The following is a 15,621-nucleotide window of genomic DNA, read 5'->3' as shown; positions in this document are numbered from 1 at the left end:
GAAAATGTTCTCAAACTGTGCTGATAGTTGCACATAGCTGTGAATATACTAAAACCACCAAATGACACACTTTAATGGCGCATTGTATGGTATGTGAATTCTCTCTCAAGAAACTTGTTTAGAGAGAGAGCACGAGAAGGGGTAGGGCCTTTGAGAGGGAACAGGAGGGCCGTGGTCAGAAACAAAGGCCAAGGCCTGTCAGTCCTGGCTGCCCCCCCAAACCAGAGCCTGCAAGTCACCCAGGCAGTGTCATGGTAGCCCCCAAGCCATGACTCGGGAAGATAGATTGACCCCAGAAGGTATGGGGCTGGGTCTCTTCTCCTCTGACAGCTCCCTCTCTGTGTTTTTTCTGGCACAAGAAACATTCTGTCTTCTTGTATAAATACGGGAAATTTATGATACTTTTCCCCCTTCTCCTCCCTGGTGGGCTCCTCAGACGGGGCCTAGGGGGAGGAGGGAGATATAAATGTGGAAAGACTTGAAGGAGTCAGGGATCTTGGCTCCAGCCCCCGCTCTCCTTTCTTTCTGCGTGTTTGACCATCTGGGTGAGGAGGCGGCGGGAGAAAAGGTACAGGTCCGGGGAGGCAGCTCTCCGAGGCAGATATCCAACGGGAGGGGCACGGGGGAAATTAGGGAAACATGGCTTGGCTATCCTGAAGCATTATCAGATGAGAGACAGGCCCCCTGCCTGGTTTGGGTTATTTCTGTCCTTGCTGCTTGTTGAGGCAACTGATATGGTGGACAGAGAATTCATCTTGGATTCAGAAAATTAGAGAAGAACTAAGTAGGTGACCTTAAGCAAGTCACTTCCTCTCTCTGAGCCTCATCTCTAATAAAAGGGGCGGGGAGGATTAAACTTATCAGGGGGGTTAAAACTGGTGTTAGCGATGGGGCCCTGTTTTCAAAAACAATCTAAATCAGCAAGCCAACATCTAACAGGTGTCCGGGTGAGTTTCTTGGGTTGAAGGGAGGGTGAGAGGATGAGAGATGAGAGATGCCCAGGCCCCTGTCATGACTGTGATGGGGTTTGGCCAAGCATGAGATGATATCCAAGGTCCCCTCTTTCCTCATCTGCAGGAGGGACTTAGAGAGCTCAGGCTCTGCACACTCCGGGGTTGGGACCACAGTTCCACCACTTGCTGTGTGTCCACGGGCACATCACATAGCTCCTTCGGGCCTCAGTTTCCTCACTTGTAAATTAGAATAACAGTGATCCCTATCTCGGAGGACTGTCATGGGGATGATAATAACCAACATGCATAATATCTGGCACTCCATAAATGTCACTATTAGAACTAGTCCATGATCTGATGTAATCCTGGGGTGGGGGGGGGTCGGAACTGACAAAGCTGGTGTAGGAAGGGACATCAGGAAGGGACGAAGGCAACACTGCAGGAACAAAAAGGCCCCAAAACACAGTCGCACATAGAAACCAAGTTTATTTCTCATGTAACAGTCTAGATGGAGCAGTTCCAGAGCAGGCAGCTCTGCTCCACCTGGTCGATCAGAGATGGGCTTCCTTCCATGTTGTTGCTCTGCTCTCTCTCAGGGATTCCTCCTCAACTGCAGGATCAAAGCTCAGTCTCAGGTGAGTCAGGTCCAGCTCATGAAAGGACTCAGTGCCTTAAGGCTCTGATGACATTCCTTGGCTCCCATTCCCCTGTGGCCACACCTGGCAGCCAGGGCAGCCGGGAAATGGGGTGTCCAGCTGGGAGGCTCTCATGGAGAGAAGGGATTTTATCAAACAACTAACGGTCTTAATCCAGGGCTCAGACCCACACCTGGGCCACCCTCTTCCTCTTCGCCTCTCAAAGGAGGGGAAATAGAGACCACAGTCCAGAAAACAATGTGATCCCCATGAGGCTGCTGTGATCCCCAATGGCCATCCCTCCAAGAACTGCTGTCGCAGGACAGTGACTTGGAGGCCTTGCTCCAGAGAGAATACCCTTCTATCCATCTTCTTCACAAAGATGTGAGACGAGATTCTGCCCCACTGCCCACCTGCCCCTTTCTCATGGTCTTGTCCCACTCTCCACCCCTGTTCCCCATCACTAAGTGTGACTACAAATGTGGGGGTGCAGTAGGAATGGAAGGCAAGACCCAGGCAGGGAGGCCATGCTTTGCAGGCAGCTCGGGCAAATCCAGCTACTAAATGTGTGACCTGAAATGGGGAAGCTCTCTGAGCTGCAAATGACTCTTCTAGAAACAGGAATAAGAAGCTTACTTGTCAGGGTTGTTGTGAGCATTACACAGGATATACCCATCTATAGTGTCTGTACCCGGCACAGAGGAGGCCCTCAAGAAAGGGAAAGTGATTTTACTAGGCGCCAGCAAAGCAAGCCTGATCCCTGTCCCCTGGCCTCACCCAGCCTTTGCATGGTCTCTCCTCCCTCCCCTGCCTGGGCCGGTGTACCACTCCCTCCCTCTTCTTTACCTCCCATCCTCAACTCCCTTCCCACCTGAATCCTGATCTATGCCTTCCACCTCCAGCAAGTCTTGCCCGACTAAAACATTCCCCCTCGGCCCCTTCCCACCCCCAGCCCTCACACCCCACCCCTATCTGCTCACTGCCCCATGGTCCTGGCCTCAAACTTTCCACAACTTTCCATGCGGCCTGCCTCTCCCTTCACGGGCACCCCCCCACCACCACTTCAGGAAGTGGCCAGCCATGTTGGGGGTTCCGATAGGTTATCGAGCAGATCAGAGTTCAGATTCCAACTTCACCACTTTCTAGTTTTATGACTTTGGCAAGTCACGTCTCTTTGGAACCCTCTGGAGGGGTTGGGCATGTGGGGGCTGGTACATAGCTCAAGGGGATTTAGGAACCATCAGTCTCCTCTGCTCTCCCCCACACTCCCCAGCCCACACTCCAGGGACTGACTCTCTACCAAAGGGAGGTATTAGACCAGGAAAGTAATTCCTCCACCAAGGCCCTTTTGGGGAGCCCGGGGGAGGAAGAAGGGACTTCCCCTTGAAGTCTGTGGGCACTGAGCAGGACCGTCAACCCAAGAGCCACAGCAGAGGCCAAGAAAGAACTCAGGCACCCCAGCCCCCTCACTCTCCTACCCTTATCACATACACCCCAGTTGTTAGACACATTCAGGGATGCGGGTGAGCGGGTTGATCTGATCAGGGTCTTAGAGAATCCATGGAGCTCTTAACCTCTAAGAGGTTCCATGCCTCTATCTCCAACCTCCCCGGATCAGAAAAGCAACATTAATAACTAATGTTTATACGGTGCTCCCCAGTCCACTGACATTGTTCTGGGCACTTCACACACAGACTCACTTAGTCTGCACAGCAGCCTATGGTCTAGGACCATTAATTCCATTTTGCAGATGAGGAAACTGTCCTCTGGAGAGGTTAAGTAACTTGCCCAAGGTCATACAGCTAGCCTAAGGCAGGGCTGAGATTCAAAACCAGGCACTGAGGCTCCGGAATCCAGAATCTGCTGGAATAAGAGCATTCACTGGTAGTTTCTAGGGGCAAGTACTGTGGAAAACGTATCACGTGTATTTCATTTAATCCCAAACAACCCCCTGGGATAGCTACTGTTCAGTTTTACAGAAAAAGAAAGTTAAGACAGAGACAAGTTAGGCAACTTGCCGCAAGTCCCACAGCTAGATAGCTTCAGAACCCCTAGCTGCTTTGCCCCACAATCTCCCACCCTTACCCCCAGCTCCTCCTTCTCTAGATGGGTCTTAGCACCTTCCTTGACAAATCTGCTTTACCCCCACAGTCCACAACCACTCCCCTTCACTTCTGTCCCTTTCCCTCCCCACTCTTCCTGCCACTCCCCTACAGTCCCCCCTCTCCCCCACTGTGACCTACAAACCTTTCGGTCCCTCTCCCTCAGCTCCCTCTGCCCTTTCCCACAGTTCCCACAGAATCAGATATATTTCACCAAAAAAAAAAAAGAAAGAAAGAAAGACCATCGGCCATTCCCCAGTCAGGCCCCCACTGCGCCTAGATCTCGAGCCCCCAGGGGAGGCACCGCAGTGGCTAAGTTGGAGAGTCAGAAATAAAACCCTCAATCTACTCCCCTGCCCCCACTTCCCATCACTCATCTGGGAATCCAGGGCGAAGACGGAGCTAAAGTGCAGAGCGTTCATTTAATATTAACAAATTGAAATGAATTCTTTTAATGCCAATTAACTTGGAGCGGCCCCTTATTAATAGTAATTTAGATTCATACTTGGAAGAAGCAGGGATGGGGGCTGGGCCAAATGTGCCCAGAATGTCAATGTGACAAGGGAGCTGGAGAACTCAGAGGGGAGGGGCAGAGGCAGTGGGACTTCTGCTGAGTTGGGGTCTGTTCCCCTCCGAGAAACGGACAACGTCACAGGAGGTGGATCTCTGGGAAACAGATTACTCTGGTATTTTGCTTTTTGTGCCTGCAATGAATCTGAAGAGGCTAAACCGCATCAAACCATTTTGATGGTTTACTTCACAGTAATGCTACAAAAAGAATTTCCTCAGAGCCGAGATTTACCCCAACCTATCCTAAGCCAGACCTCGCTGACCAGAAGTGATGGGGGTCCCCAAGCCAGCTCACTCTTCCTTCTTTGTGTTCAGTCCAGCCAAAGCCGAAGATCAAAATGGGGTACCCTAATCCCTGCCGCCTCCACCTTAATCAAAAGTCAAAGAGAGGACCAAACATTGTGTTTCTTCTGGGAATCTTCTTCCAGAAGGTAAAAAACCCAACAGGCTTACCCTGAGCTAGCAGCTTACATTTAGGGGAGAAAAAAAAATCTGCTTGTACTTTGTTAGAATTTAGAGAAAAGATGAGAATGAAAAATTCACTTTGTGTACCAAAGAGTTGCCCAGAATAAAGCTAAGGAGAAGGAGCTCAGTCCCAGACTAAAAAGTCAAACAGAAATTCTGCTATCCCTGATTTTGCTGGGGAGGTCCTACTAAAAGTGCCCAGGACTAGAACCCTGAACGTAGGCTTTGACCCAAGAAGATCTTTTCTTCTTCCTAGGTGTCCCTTCTTGGCTAGGAGGGTGAGTCAAATGTGAAGCTGGGAATTATAGACATTGGGGGTGAGGGTCCTGAGATGGAGGAGAAAAGAGTGCCAAGGGGGCTGGGGAAGGGTAAGAAAATAATATAAGATGGTGAAGTTTATAAAATAAAAACTTTAAAAATTGTTTAACATATAAAAGATTAAATTTAAAGAACAAGTCAGGTTTTAAAAGGAGCTAAAATACAACAAAATTGAGAGATTAAAAAAAACAAAAATGAGGATAAGGCATAAAATACTTCAAGTAAATTATTCTTCAAAAGAGGAGGGGTTGGAATTAATCAAAAGAGCCCTTGTTCACACCCTGGTAGAGTTTCCCAAACAATAAATTCATTTACCAAACAAAAAGAGAACACAAAGTAACAGTTTCACACGGAGAAAAAACAAAACAAAACATGGAGATTCAATAACAGCTAAAAAACGAATGAGGAAGAAAAAAAAAGAAAGAAAGAAACTTGAAATCCGTTAACTGATTATTTGTAAATATTGAAATTGGAAGATGGGATGGAGAAAGGCGGGAAACTGACATCTTCAGAGAAGTGAAACTTGCAAAAACAGAAGGTGTAACTCATTCCCAAAGAAAAGTAAACTCTCCATAAGTAGAATACTCCTTCCCCAAAGAAGAAAATATAAAATTGATCTAAAAAGTACCACTCACCCTCCCCCAAGAAAAGTATATTAATCTGAATCTAATCTTCCCCCAAATCTGAAATAGATTATACGAAAAATAAATAAAAGGATTGCTTCCTTTCAACGAAGAGAAAAACAAAACCGGATTTAAATTGCCTAATGGGGCAGGAAGGGGGACGTTGTTTGCAGGTGCCAGAAAGGATGGGGGAGGGGGTGTTTCAGGGGAGGAAGACCCGCTTACCTTTTTCTGGAGCGACGGCCCCTAGACAGAGGTGGGCGTGGGACCCCGTGAGTGCCTGCGTGTTGGGTCAAAAGAGGAATAGGGAATCCGGGTGCCCCTGCACGAAGGAAGAGAGTGGAAGGACTGGGGGTACCCACCTCCCCACCTCCGCGCGTCTCCCTCCCTCCTGTACCCAGGCCTAGAGAGCTACTGAAAGTTACAAATTGCTTCCATTATTAGCTCATCCCGGGCGTCCTGGTCATTGGCCAACCCTGGACCACGTGGTCCGTCGTACCAATCGATCGAATTTCTAGTTGCAATTCTCTGTCTGTCCCTTGGCTCTGGGCAGGAAAGGGGGGGGCCAGTGGCGCGGGGATTGAGGAGGAGCTAAAGCGGGGGGAGTCTCCTCGCCCCCTCACCCTCCCTCTCCTCCTTGCCCCGGCTCTTGAGTGGCCGCCCCAGAAGGGGTTGAGAGAATGTTGTTGTCTGGGACACACCCGAGAGGGCACAAACTGAAGGAAGCGAAGAGACGTTGCCAGGGACCCAGGGCCCTCTCCTCCCAGTTCCCCCGGCCGGGTCGGCTCCAACTGGCCACACCCTCTTGTAGCGCCCACTCGGCCCCGGGCAGTCCCGGGGCGAGTAGCCGGGCCCCTTGTCCCGGGCGCTTGAATGTCCTCTCTCCGGATCATTGCTTCGGCCCACGCTCTGGGGAAGGTGCTTCCCTGGGGCTCGCTCTGGATCAGGCGCCTGCGCCCTCAGGGGCACCCTTCTCACGCCGACTGCCGAGTTTGCTGCGCCCCTCCTGGGACAGTTTGAGAGGCGAACAAACTTTTGAATGGATAAAAATCAAGAGGAGTCCGTCCGGAGCAGGTGAGCTGGGCTCTGGAGGGGTGCGTGCGTCTCTCCTTCTCTCTGTCTCTCTCCGTCTCTCTCTCTCTCTTCCTTACTCCATCCCGCTTCCCCTGCTGCCCCCCACCTCGGAGGAATTTGGGCTGGGGACGGGCGTGTGTCAGGTGAGTGGGTCCAGAGCAGCTTTCCTCCCCTGAGTTTGGGGACTAAGGTGGGAGCTGGCAGAGGTAGGAGAGGGATTGCTTCTGAAACTGGGGAGGGTGGGAGAAATTGGGGGCCTAGAGACCCGAAGAGTCTGAGTGTGATTACTTCTTTCTGCAAATGCAACTTGCGGGAACTTCAGAAAAGTTTTTTGAAGGAAGATGGAGAAGGGAGCAGAGTTGGGGTTTTGAGGTTTAACGTGGGAGGGAGGAGCGCTGTGCTTCCTATACTGAAGGATGCATTTGCTGTTTCCCAGTCAGGGTGTATTATCAGTGTCCCGAACCTGCTCACCCAGCAAACTCTTAGAGACGCTTGGAGATCCCCATTGGGGTCTCCGCAGAAAGGGAGAGAAGTACCAGCCAAAAATAGCGGTTTCCCACTCTCCCGAGGAGGGGGGGTGGGGGCGGGGTTATTGTCCTGGAGCCCCAGCTCTGGGCAACCTCAGCCCCTGCTGCGCCGGGACCAGTCGCTGATTTTAAGTTAGGATGACACGAGAGAGGGAACAACTCCCAAATTTCTTCTTCTTTTCCTTGTAAACCAATTTTGATCCAGAGATTCATCTCCCTAAGATGGAGTCAGAGGAGTGTCCCTCTCCGTCCTCCCCCCGCCCCCAGCACAATCTTCCTCCTTTCTCCAGCGCTCAAGGGAGGGCAAGGAAAAGAGCCCCTTACCCCGTCCCGGGGCTGAGATTGCCCCCCATCCACACACAAGGGAAGTCCCCGGAGGAAGAGATGGCTCTTCTAAAAGGAGTCAAGGGCAGAGGGTGGTTTCAGACGGCGCGGCTGAACTTGGGCCTCCCGGGTCGAGAGTGGGGGGGGGGGGGGCGGAGTATGCAGGCGAGGGCGGGTGCTGGGGTTGCGTTGCGGGATGGTCTGGGAAAGCAGGTGAGGGCCAAGGTCGCGGCGGGTGCACCGGCAGGGCCCGGGGAACTCTCGAGCCCCGCGTGCCCGGAATGGGAGGCCCGGTCTGGGCCGGACATCTCCTTGGCACCTGAGGTTTATGGGTCCGGCCCTGAAGAGCCGGGTAGGCGGCAGCCTGCAAATTTGGACTAGTTCTTGGAGAGGGCCAGGAGGGGTTGTGTATCCCAGGAAGGACCATTCTCACACCAGCGCCTGGTGTCCCTGCCCATGACCAGCCCGTACCTCCAGAGGCCACTTGGCCCTGCGCCCTCGGGAGCTCAAAACTGCCCAGGCCTTTGTTTTCGCGGGGGGCGCCCGAGGTTTCTCCGCTGGCAATGCAGTGGCTGTGGGGTACCTGCTCCTCCTGGAGCCCGGGGATCGGGCCTGCCTCGCTAAGAGGTTTAAGAGGGCCCAGCGCACACTGCCCAGAGATGTGGTCTCCAGAGTGTGGGCCTTGAGAAAGATGAATCCAGAAGCAGACATAAAGGTGATTGATACCCCCAAACTAAGCCCTTTTCTTTCCTCCCATTCTGTGGCCCTACCACCTCTCCAGCAGAGGAGTGGAGTGGAAGGAAGATCTCATCCCACCCCAATCCCGGAACTGACCCCAGAGCCAGCTGGGGCTTCTACTTGCGAGCTGCCCAAGCTCTGGGTGCACTAAAGAGAAGGTGCCTGGTTCTAGGCTTTGCCCTCCTCTTGATGAATCCGGCCCTTTTCTCCCCTGACTCCCCAACACTCCCCCGCTCTCCTCCTACGATCTGTGGGGTTGTCTCTCTTTTACTCTGTCCTTTCTTTTCTTTCTCTTTTCTATCAGGATTGACAGAGAGACAACAGTTTGGTAAGGCTCCTCTAAGCCTATAGTGGGGAGCTGTGGACTCAGCCCTGACTTCTCAGCCAGGGGGGACCGCCCCATTCCTGGACCCTTGAAATTGGCCCCCAAGTTGAGGGAATTTGACAAAGAACGGCATGAAGGATGGCTGGCCTGCTATAGGACAGAGCCCCAACCCGGGCAAGGGGCAGTTTTTTGCTATATGCCTGTTGCAGAGAGAGGATTTAGACACAAAGGAAGAGAGGAAAAAAAGGTCGAGGAAACAGCACAAAGGACTGGAAAATTTGAAAACAGCGAAGATAAAAGATAGGTGGGGGGAAGAAAAGATTTGCAAAAGCCCCAACACTGGGGACAGAGGAAGGGCCTCCAGGAGGGTGGGTGAGAGAGAGGCGACCATGAAGAAATTTTGATAAAGAACAATATGAAGAAGCAGAACTTGTTTGTTTTGTGAGAGGGAAAAAAGACAGAAGGGAAGGAAAGACAAAACAAAGGAATGAAAGAGGGAGCTAGAAAGTAAAGGAAGCAGGAAGGAAAAAAGTAAAAGAGAAAAGAAACAGAAGGGAGAAAGACAGGAAAGGCCGAAGGGAGGTGAAGGGAGGGAAGAAGATAGAGACAAAGCAGGGAAGGTGAGGGAAGAAAGCAAGCAAAAGAAAGGAAAAAATGAGAAATAAAAAGAGAGAAAGAGGAAAGGAGAGCAGGAAGCCGGGTTAACAGAAAGAGGATCCCAATTCGGAGGAGGGAGGGAGGAGGAGGAAGGAGGAGGGAAAGAGGCCCGCTGTGGGCTATGGCTGAGGTGGGGTCTCCCAGTCTCCGGGGGCCCCACGGGCACCCCCCAGCCTACCTTGGCCTTGGCCTCCCCCGCCCCCGCCCCGCACCACTGGCTGCCCTGGCCCAGGGGAGGGAGATGGAGGTTCACACCAGCCCTCTGCGACCAGCCTCTCTGAGAAGCAGCTGCCTGATCGGAGAAGGACTTCCTTCTGCAGCCATACCTGCCTCCAGCCCAGCCCAGTGGGCCTTGAGGCTCAGCAGGTCAAGGTCCGGTTCAAAAACCAGAACATGGAGCCAAAGAGGCAGTTTAGAGAGGGATGGGTGGCCACACGGCCCTGGCTCAGTCTCCTCGCCCACCGCCCCAAGCACTCCATCCCGACCCTGCTGCAGAGGCTGTCTGCAGACTGGCCACCTTATTCTGCGATGCTCTGGCTGTGACCTTGGGCCTCAGTTTGATCATAGGTCAAACGAGTCCTTTGTGCTGGAGGGTTCTTCTGTAATTTTGGTTAGCCTGTCTGTATTTGTGCAGGCGAGAGAGGGGCGAAGAGAAGGCCCGGTCCCCACACCCTCTCCCCAGGAAGGGCATCTTCGTTTTCTTCATTGGTGAGAAGAAAACTCCTCCTTTGCCATCCGTATCTCCATCCACGCCCCAGAAAACTTCCTTCCAGGGCAGGGGGTTTCTCTCCACGAGAAAGGGTTGTATTCATCTGAGAAAGGCTTGGTGTGAGGTTTTCCAGGGCTGAAGGAGCCAAAGAAGGAAGTCATCCTTTTTTTTTTTTTTAAAGATTTTATTTATTCATTCGAGAGAGAAAGAATGAGAGACAGAGAGCACGAGAGGGAAGAGGGTCAGAGGGAGAAGCAGACTCCCCACCAAGCAGGGAGCCCGATGTGGGACTCGATCCCGGGACTCCAGGATCATGACCTGAGCCGAAGGCAGTCGCTTAACCAACTGAGCCACCCAGGCGCCCGGAAGTCATCCTTGAAAGAGAATGAGGACATTTCCTACTAGGGCAAGTGGACTCTAGGTTTGCAGGATATCCCACCGAACTCGTGCACACAGAGACGTTAATTGGCAAAGGGCCTTTCGATTCAGCTGCAGAGGAATGAACCAGGGGTGGGTGTGTGTCTGGAGCCTGTTGGGCCTGCCCCCCCGGGCCCTGTTCATGGGCTTCCGGGCACAGCTGCTCGGTTTGATTCAGGGGGGCTTCTTTCCTTTCCTTTCCCTTTCCCTCTTCCTTCCTTCCTTCCTTCCTTTCCTCTCTTTCCTTCTTTCTTCCTTCCTTTCTTTTTTTTCTCTTCCTTCCTTCCTTTCTTTTTTCTCTTTCTTTCTTTCTCTCTTTCTTCCTTTCTTTCTTTCTGTTTCTTGAAACCAGTTAAGTAACTCCTTTGTTTCCCAGCAGTGCAAAGGGGAAAGTCACTGAGATGAGCCCCATCTTCCAAGGGCAGCACAAGTCTTGGGAATGGGCTGGAGGACCCCCAAACAACCAGCTGCCCCCCCCGGGTCCCCAGTAAGCCTGGCACTTCGTCTCAGGGCCCTGGGTCTAGCACTTCCCAGCACTGGGCTTCTAGCTCCCCCATCTTCTCTCAAGCTGCTTCTTCCTGCATCTATCTTTCTTTCTCCCTCAATCTGTCTTGCTCCCTTCCCTCCTTCTTCCTGTTCTTTCTGTTCTTTCTTTCCCTCATCATTGAGCCCAAGCTGGGGCCCTTGTACTGTCTTTGTACCCTGGAGGCTTTGCTCTGAGACCGTCAGGCAGGCTAACACGAGGCCTGCCCTCAGGAGCTCATGCATCTGTGGATGCAGATACGGGGATGGGAAGATGCGGGTCAAAATGGGGAGTCAGCTTGGCTGAGCAGGTGCAGGATGAATCAGCTGGTTTTCTCTAGCAGTCCTGATGATCGCCCTCACATCCCCGCGGCTCATCCCAGAAAATCTTTTCCCACCTTATCCACCTGCTGGCCTGCCCCTGGCCGTGGGGGCAGTTGCTGGCGCCCCCAAGGTCATTCTCTCCCAGGTGAGCGAGGGCCTACAGGAGCCCCCCTTGCCTCAGTGGGGTGGGGGTGCTGGGGCAGGGGGAGGCCAGTGATGCCAGGTCAAAGCCTCCTTCTAGGAAAGAAGCAAAGCCTGTCTCCCTGTTCCTGATGCATTTCGGGGCCCTCTTTCCCTTGGAAGGAGAGGCTGGTCGGCTCTTGGCTCTCGGCTGCCTCTCCTAGGATTCCGCCTGACCAGCCGGGCCCACAGCCCTCCACATCTGCTCAGCAAAGAAGGGAGATGTCTCCTTCCAGGCCCCAGTGACAGGGATGCAGACTGCGTGCCCAAAGCAGCTGCCTTGCCTCCACTGGCCCCTCAGGGAAGGAGGGAACCGACTTCACTTCACAGGATCCGGACTCTCAGCTGGCAGAGCTGACAGCTGCAGCCGCATCTGGAGCCTGACACCGAAAGAAGCCACTGGGTTCTCCTTGCTACCTCGGCCCCTGCTCATTCCTCTGTGTTGTGGTTTTCTGCCTCAGTCCCGGGGTGGGGGGGGGGGGCAGGGAAATAAAATTTCTGTCCCCTTCCCCCTAGTCCTTCCCCGTGCCCCCACCAAGCCTTAAAGCTGCCGATAGTAATCAACGGCAGCTCCCAGCCCGGCTCACAAGTGACTCACAGTGAATTCAGATTCTCTTCTGGGCGGGAGGGAGGACAGGTGCTCCTTCCTCGTCCTCCCTTGCTCATTGATCCATTCTGAAGTCCACTGGGGGTCAAAGTTGAGACCAGGTTGCTTCAATTGGTATAAAATTAGCATTTTTAAAAATCATACCAAAGGCCCAGATTTCTCACATCAAGGAATAGGAGGTCTCGGGGCGCCGGGCTGGCTCGGTCGGTAGAGCATGTGACTCTTGATCTCAGGGTCATGAGTTCGAGCCCGCATTGGACATACAACTTAATTAAAAAAAAAAAAAAAGGAATAGGAAGTCTTTACCCAGACCCACACCTCTTCTCTGGCCTTTCACGCCAGTGATGATATAAAGGCTTATTGAGGTGAAGGAATAGAAGGGAAATGAGCAGTTTCCTCCATGTACAAGTCAGCAGCCTCAGCGGTTCATTCCACTAATGTTTATTTAGTACCTACTATGTGTGAAGCATCATCTCTATCTCAGTTTGTCATGACTGTCAAGAGCAATTCCTGCCACTTTGAGGCTTCGGTGTGTGTGGACAGATATACAAATAAATCAATGGAAAAGAAAGTCTGGATTCAGCTGGTTTTGACTGCAGCCTTCCAGGTGCCTGGTCTCAGAGCCCCTGTCCGCCCGGACCCAGCTACCCAGACCCAGTTGGTTGAAAAACAGGACTGCCCTGGGTCTCATTGGTTTCCCCCACTGGAAGAATATCAGAATGGGGGTGAGAAACGTGCCCTGGGATTGGCAGACCTGAAATAAAGAGTTTGGGATGGTCGGCAAAGGGGCCCTCCAAAAGAGATGTGCACTGTCACTGCGTGGGGTGACGTGTTTCTCTGGGTTGCTGAGCAGGGTTTGCCTCGGTGTAATCCCGTGCCTGAAGGTGACAGCAAGGGTGTGCAGAGGCGAGTGAGCTGTGGGGGGTGTACAAGTGTTCCTGCACCAGGCTTGCGTGCACTGGAGCAGGTGCGCGTGCACGTGTGCGTGCGGGGCTGGCCACACACAGATCTGAACGTATCTCCGCACACATGACCCTCTGCGTATGCAAGAGTGTGTGTACCCGCTGAATTATTATAAAATTACCCTGACCCTTACAGAAAATCCATACCATCCTTGGCCTTTCTCCCCCGACCTCTCGACCTCTGGGGTGCCTGAGGAAAGAGCTGACCCGGTCACTGCCTCCCCCAGTCAATGAGCCTCTCTCCATTAGCATAAAACATGAATCTGCTGGCAGCTTGACAAATTATAACTAGCAGCCAGAGTTTTGCCAACTGGCTGGCTTGGGTGCTGTCTATTTATCATTGAAAATGGTAAATCATAAGAATCCAGATGACTTAATTATTCAAATCCACCCAGGACCCAGAGAAGCTGCAGTCCCGTCAGTCTCCGCCCTGGGCTCAGGGAAAGGGCAAGAGGACGGACTGTGCTGGAAGCTCGGGGGCTGGGAGACGCAGGGCCCATGGCCACCCCTCTCCTCTGCCCGGCAAGCCCGAGTTTCTCTGCAGCCCCTCCCCTCCCTGCCTGCCCGCCACTGTCCCCAGCAGAAGCCAAGCCGATTGCTTTGGCTCCTGACCCTCCCAAGGCACCCCCTTCCCGGCCTCTGGCTGCCTGCCACTGGTCCCCTAGCTCACACGGGCGGTTCTCGGCCTCTCTTTGTGTGGGTCTCTGTTAGCTTGCTCTCTCTTTCTCTTTCAGTGCCTTCATTTTCTTTCTCCTCTTTCTCATATTCTTTTCGCCCCAGCTCTCTTTCTCTCCTCGCTCCTACAGATGGATCCTGACCTCCCCCCATAACTTCTCGGATGGAGGTTTGCCTGCGCTCCTGACCCCTTTGCACGGTCCCAGAGGTGCCCACTCAGGAGCCCCATGCACCCACACTGCACCGCCCCTACCCCAGCACCTGAGTCCCGGGAGGTTTGTATTCTCCCCTCCTTGGAGCCACATGGAAGCACAAGTGTCATGGATGACCTTGGCCTGCTCGGCCCTTCACCCCCACCCCCACACACCTAACCTTCCTTCTGTGGGTTTCTGAGCACCATTCTGCACAGCTTGGGAGCTAGGGACAGGCTAGCACAGATATGCCCCAGCAGGAGGCAGGACTGGGTCCCAAGAAGGCCCACCGCGGCGCTGTGCCCCGGCTCCCAACATGGAACCACCTCACACCTGAGCAGAGGGATGGCTCAACGTGAGTTTCCCCAGAAAAAGAAAATCTGTTTGCAGAACAAATTCTACATCCAGAGGTCTTCACGCTGAGCTTCTGGGGTCCCTTTGATTTCTGGGTCCTTTCATCTTTGTGTCCTCACAATCCAGTGCAAATATGCGCTATTATTTCTTCCAGTCCCGCACCCCGAGGGAGGTGGGTGTTCTTTCTCCCCAGCTTCGCCCCCCCTCCCCGTGAGGGGTGGTGCTGGGCCCACACCTTCACCGATCACGCTGGAGGAGAATGTGGGCAGAGAGGGGGGATCCCTACTTGGGGGGGGGCTTGCTCCCTCTGTGAGGGCCCCAGAGCCCACTTCTGTGTCTGCAGAGGCTTGTCAGTTTGGTTCCGAGCGGCTGTGTTGGCCTCTTTGTGTTTGCGCACTTTCAGGAGTCCTTATGCTGGAACAGCAAGTGACAATGTCCCCACCCACAGGACACCTGAGGAAATAGTCCTCTCACTTCCCACAATTCCATTTTAAGGCCTCCAAGCAACGTTGCTCGCAAAATATCCGGCTTTGCCGAATCATCAAACTCTAAAGAGGGAGCTATTCATTTCTGCTACTGAAAGTGCGTAAGTTCTTCCTTGAGTCTAACCTTCTTTTCCTTTCAGGGTGGAGTATGGGGATGGTCAGGAATCCAGAGGGGACTCCCCCTTCCTCCTCCGAGAGAACATCTACGGCATATAGGGGACCTTTCCACCCCCAGGCTCGTTCACACCGCTAAAACCCACATCCCTTCCCTCTTTCCTGCCTCCCAACCCTTCTGAGCCAGTTTCCTATTTGACCACAAGGCCAGTGGCGAGGGGTAAAGCAGGAGTGGAGAGGATCAAGATTCAAAAGCAGGCCAGCAACTGGACGCCCGGGAGATCAATAAGGCAGATAGATTGGAGACAGGTTTCTCCCACTTCTTTTTTTTTCTGCTGGCTCAGCACACCCGCCCCAGCTCCTACAAGCAGGTGGGGGACAGAGCCCAGCCCTGGCCTCTCTCTGCCCTTCTAACTCAAACAGGTTCCTAATCCCTGGGTAGAGGGTAAACAGCCTCCAGCACCACCCGGATTAACCACAGAAATGCTGCTAATGTATTTTGGGCACTGTTCCCCCACCACCCCGTGTTACTAATTAGCCCAACAGCTTGGGAGAAGCTTGGGAGGAGCAGCTAAGAATGCCTTTGTGCAGACTCTGCAAGCCCAGGTCTGAGCTCTGGATAGTGTCTGGAGCTAGACCTGCTGACGGTGGCAGAGAGATTCCGGCCCCCTCCCCACTCACTGACTCCTAAATCAGCTCAAAGGGAGACAGAGGCTTTTTTTCTCTTCACCCCTCCCCGAATCCCCCTGCCTCCCCTTGGCTGTTCACAG

At 53.1% G+C, this 15,621-nt stretch overlaps 1 protein-coding gene across 3 annotated transcripts; it reads right to left on the bottom strand.

Moving 5' to 3' along the window:
* Window positions 1-1,426: 1,426 nt before the first annotated feature.
* LOC113923092 lies at window positions 1,427-6,577 on the bottom strand. 3 transcript variants are annotated; one of them, XM_027595653.2, is made up of 4 exons: window positions 6,166-6,577; window positions 5,892-5,988; window positions 2,225-2,296; window positions 1,427-1,563 (listed from the first exon to the last, which is right to left on the bottom strand). In XM_027595653.2, the coding sequence occupies exons 1-4, from the start codon at window positions 6,557-6,559 to the stop codon at window positions 1,560-1,562; spliced, it is 567 nt and encodes a 188-aa protein (XP_027451454.1). In that variant the 5' UTR covers window positions 6,560-6,577; the 3' UTR covers window positions 1,427-1,559. The 3 variants fall into 3 exon arrangements, 1 of the variants encoding a protein (XP_027451454.1); XR_003520168.2 differs by lacking the exon at window positions 2,225-2,296 and having other exon boundaries at window positions 6,166-6,303; XR_003520167.2 differs by lacking the exons at window positions 2,225-2,296; window positions 6,166-6,577 and having other exon boundaries at window positions 5,892-6,085.
* Between the last annotated feature and the right edge of the window lie 9,044 nt (window positions 6,578-15,621).

Source organism: Zalophus californianus, chromosome 9 (assembly GCF_009762305.2).
Source record: "Zalophus californianus isolate mZalCal1 chromosome 9, mZalCal1.pri.v2, whole genome shotgun sequence".
NCBI lineage: Eukaryota > Metazoa > Chordata > Mammalia > Carnivora > Otariidae > Zalophus > Zalophus californianus.
The sequence above is the reverse complement of the archived record's forward strand: the minus strand, read 5'-3'. Positions and strand labels throughout refer to the sequence as shown.

Bases quoted from the DNA above. Each gene is read 5' to 3' on its own strand.
- LOC113923092 (XM_027595653.2), bottom strand. From the start codon at position 6,559: ATGATCCGGAGAGAGGACATTCAAGCGCCCGGGACAAGGGGCCCGGCT. The intron at 5,989-6,165 runs GTACGACGGACC...TCCTTCGTGCAG, and splicing joins ACTAGAAATTCGATCGATTG to GGGCACCCGGATTCCCTATT. The intron at 2,297-5,891 runs GTAAGCGGGTCT...CCCTTTCTTGAG, and splicing joins GGCCGTCGCTCCAGAAAAAG to GGCCTCCTCTGTGCCGGGTA.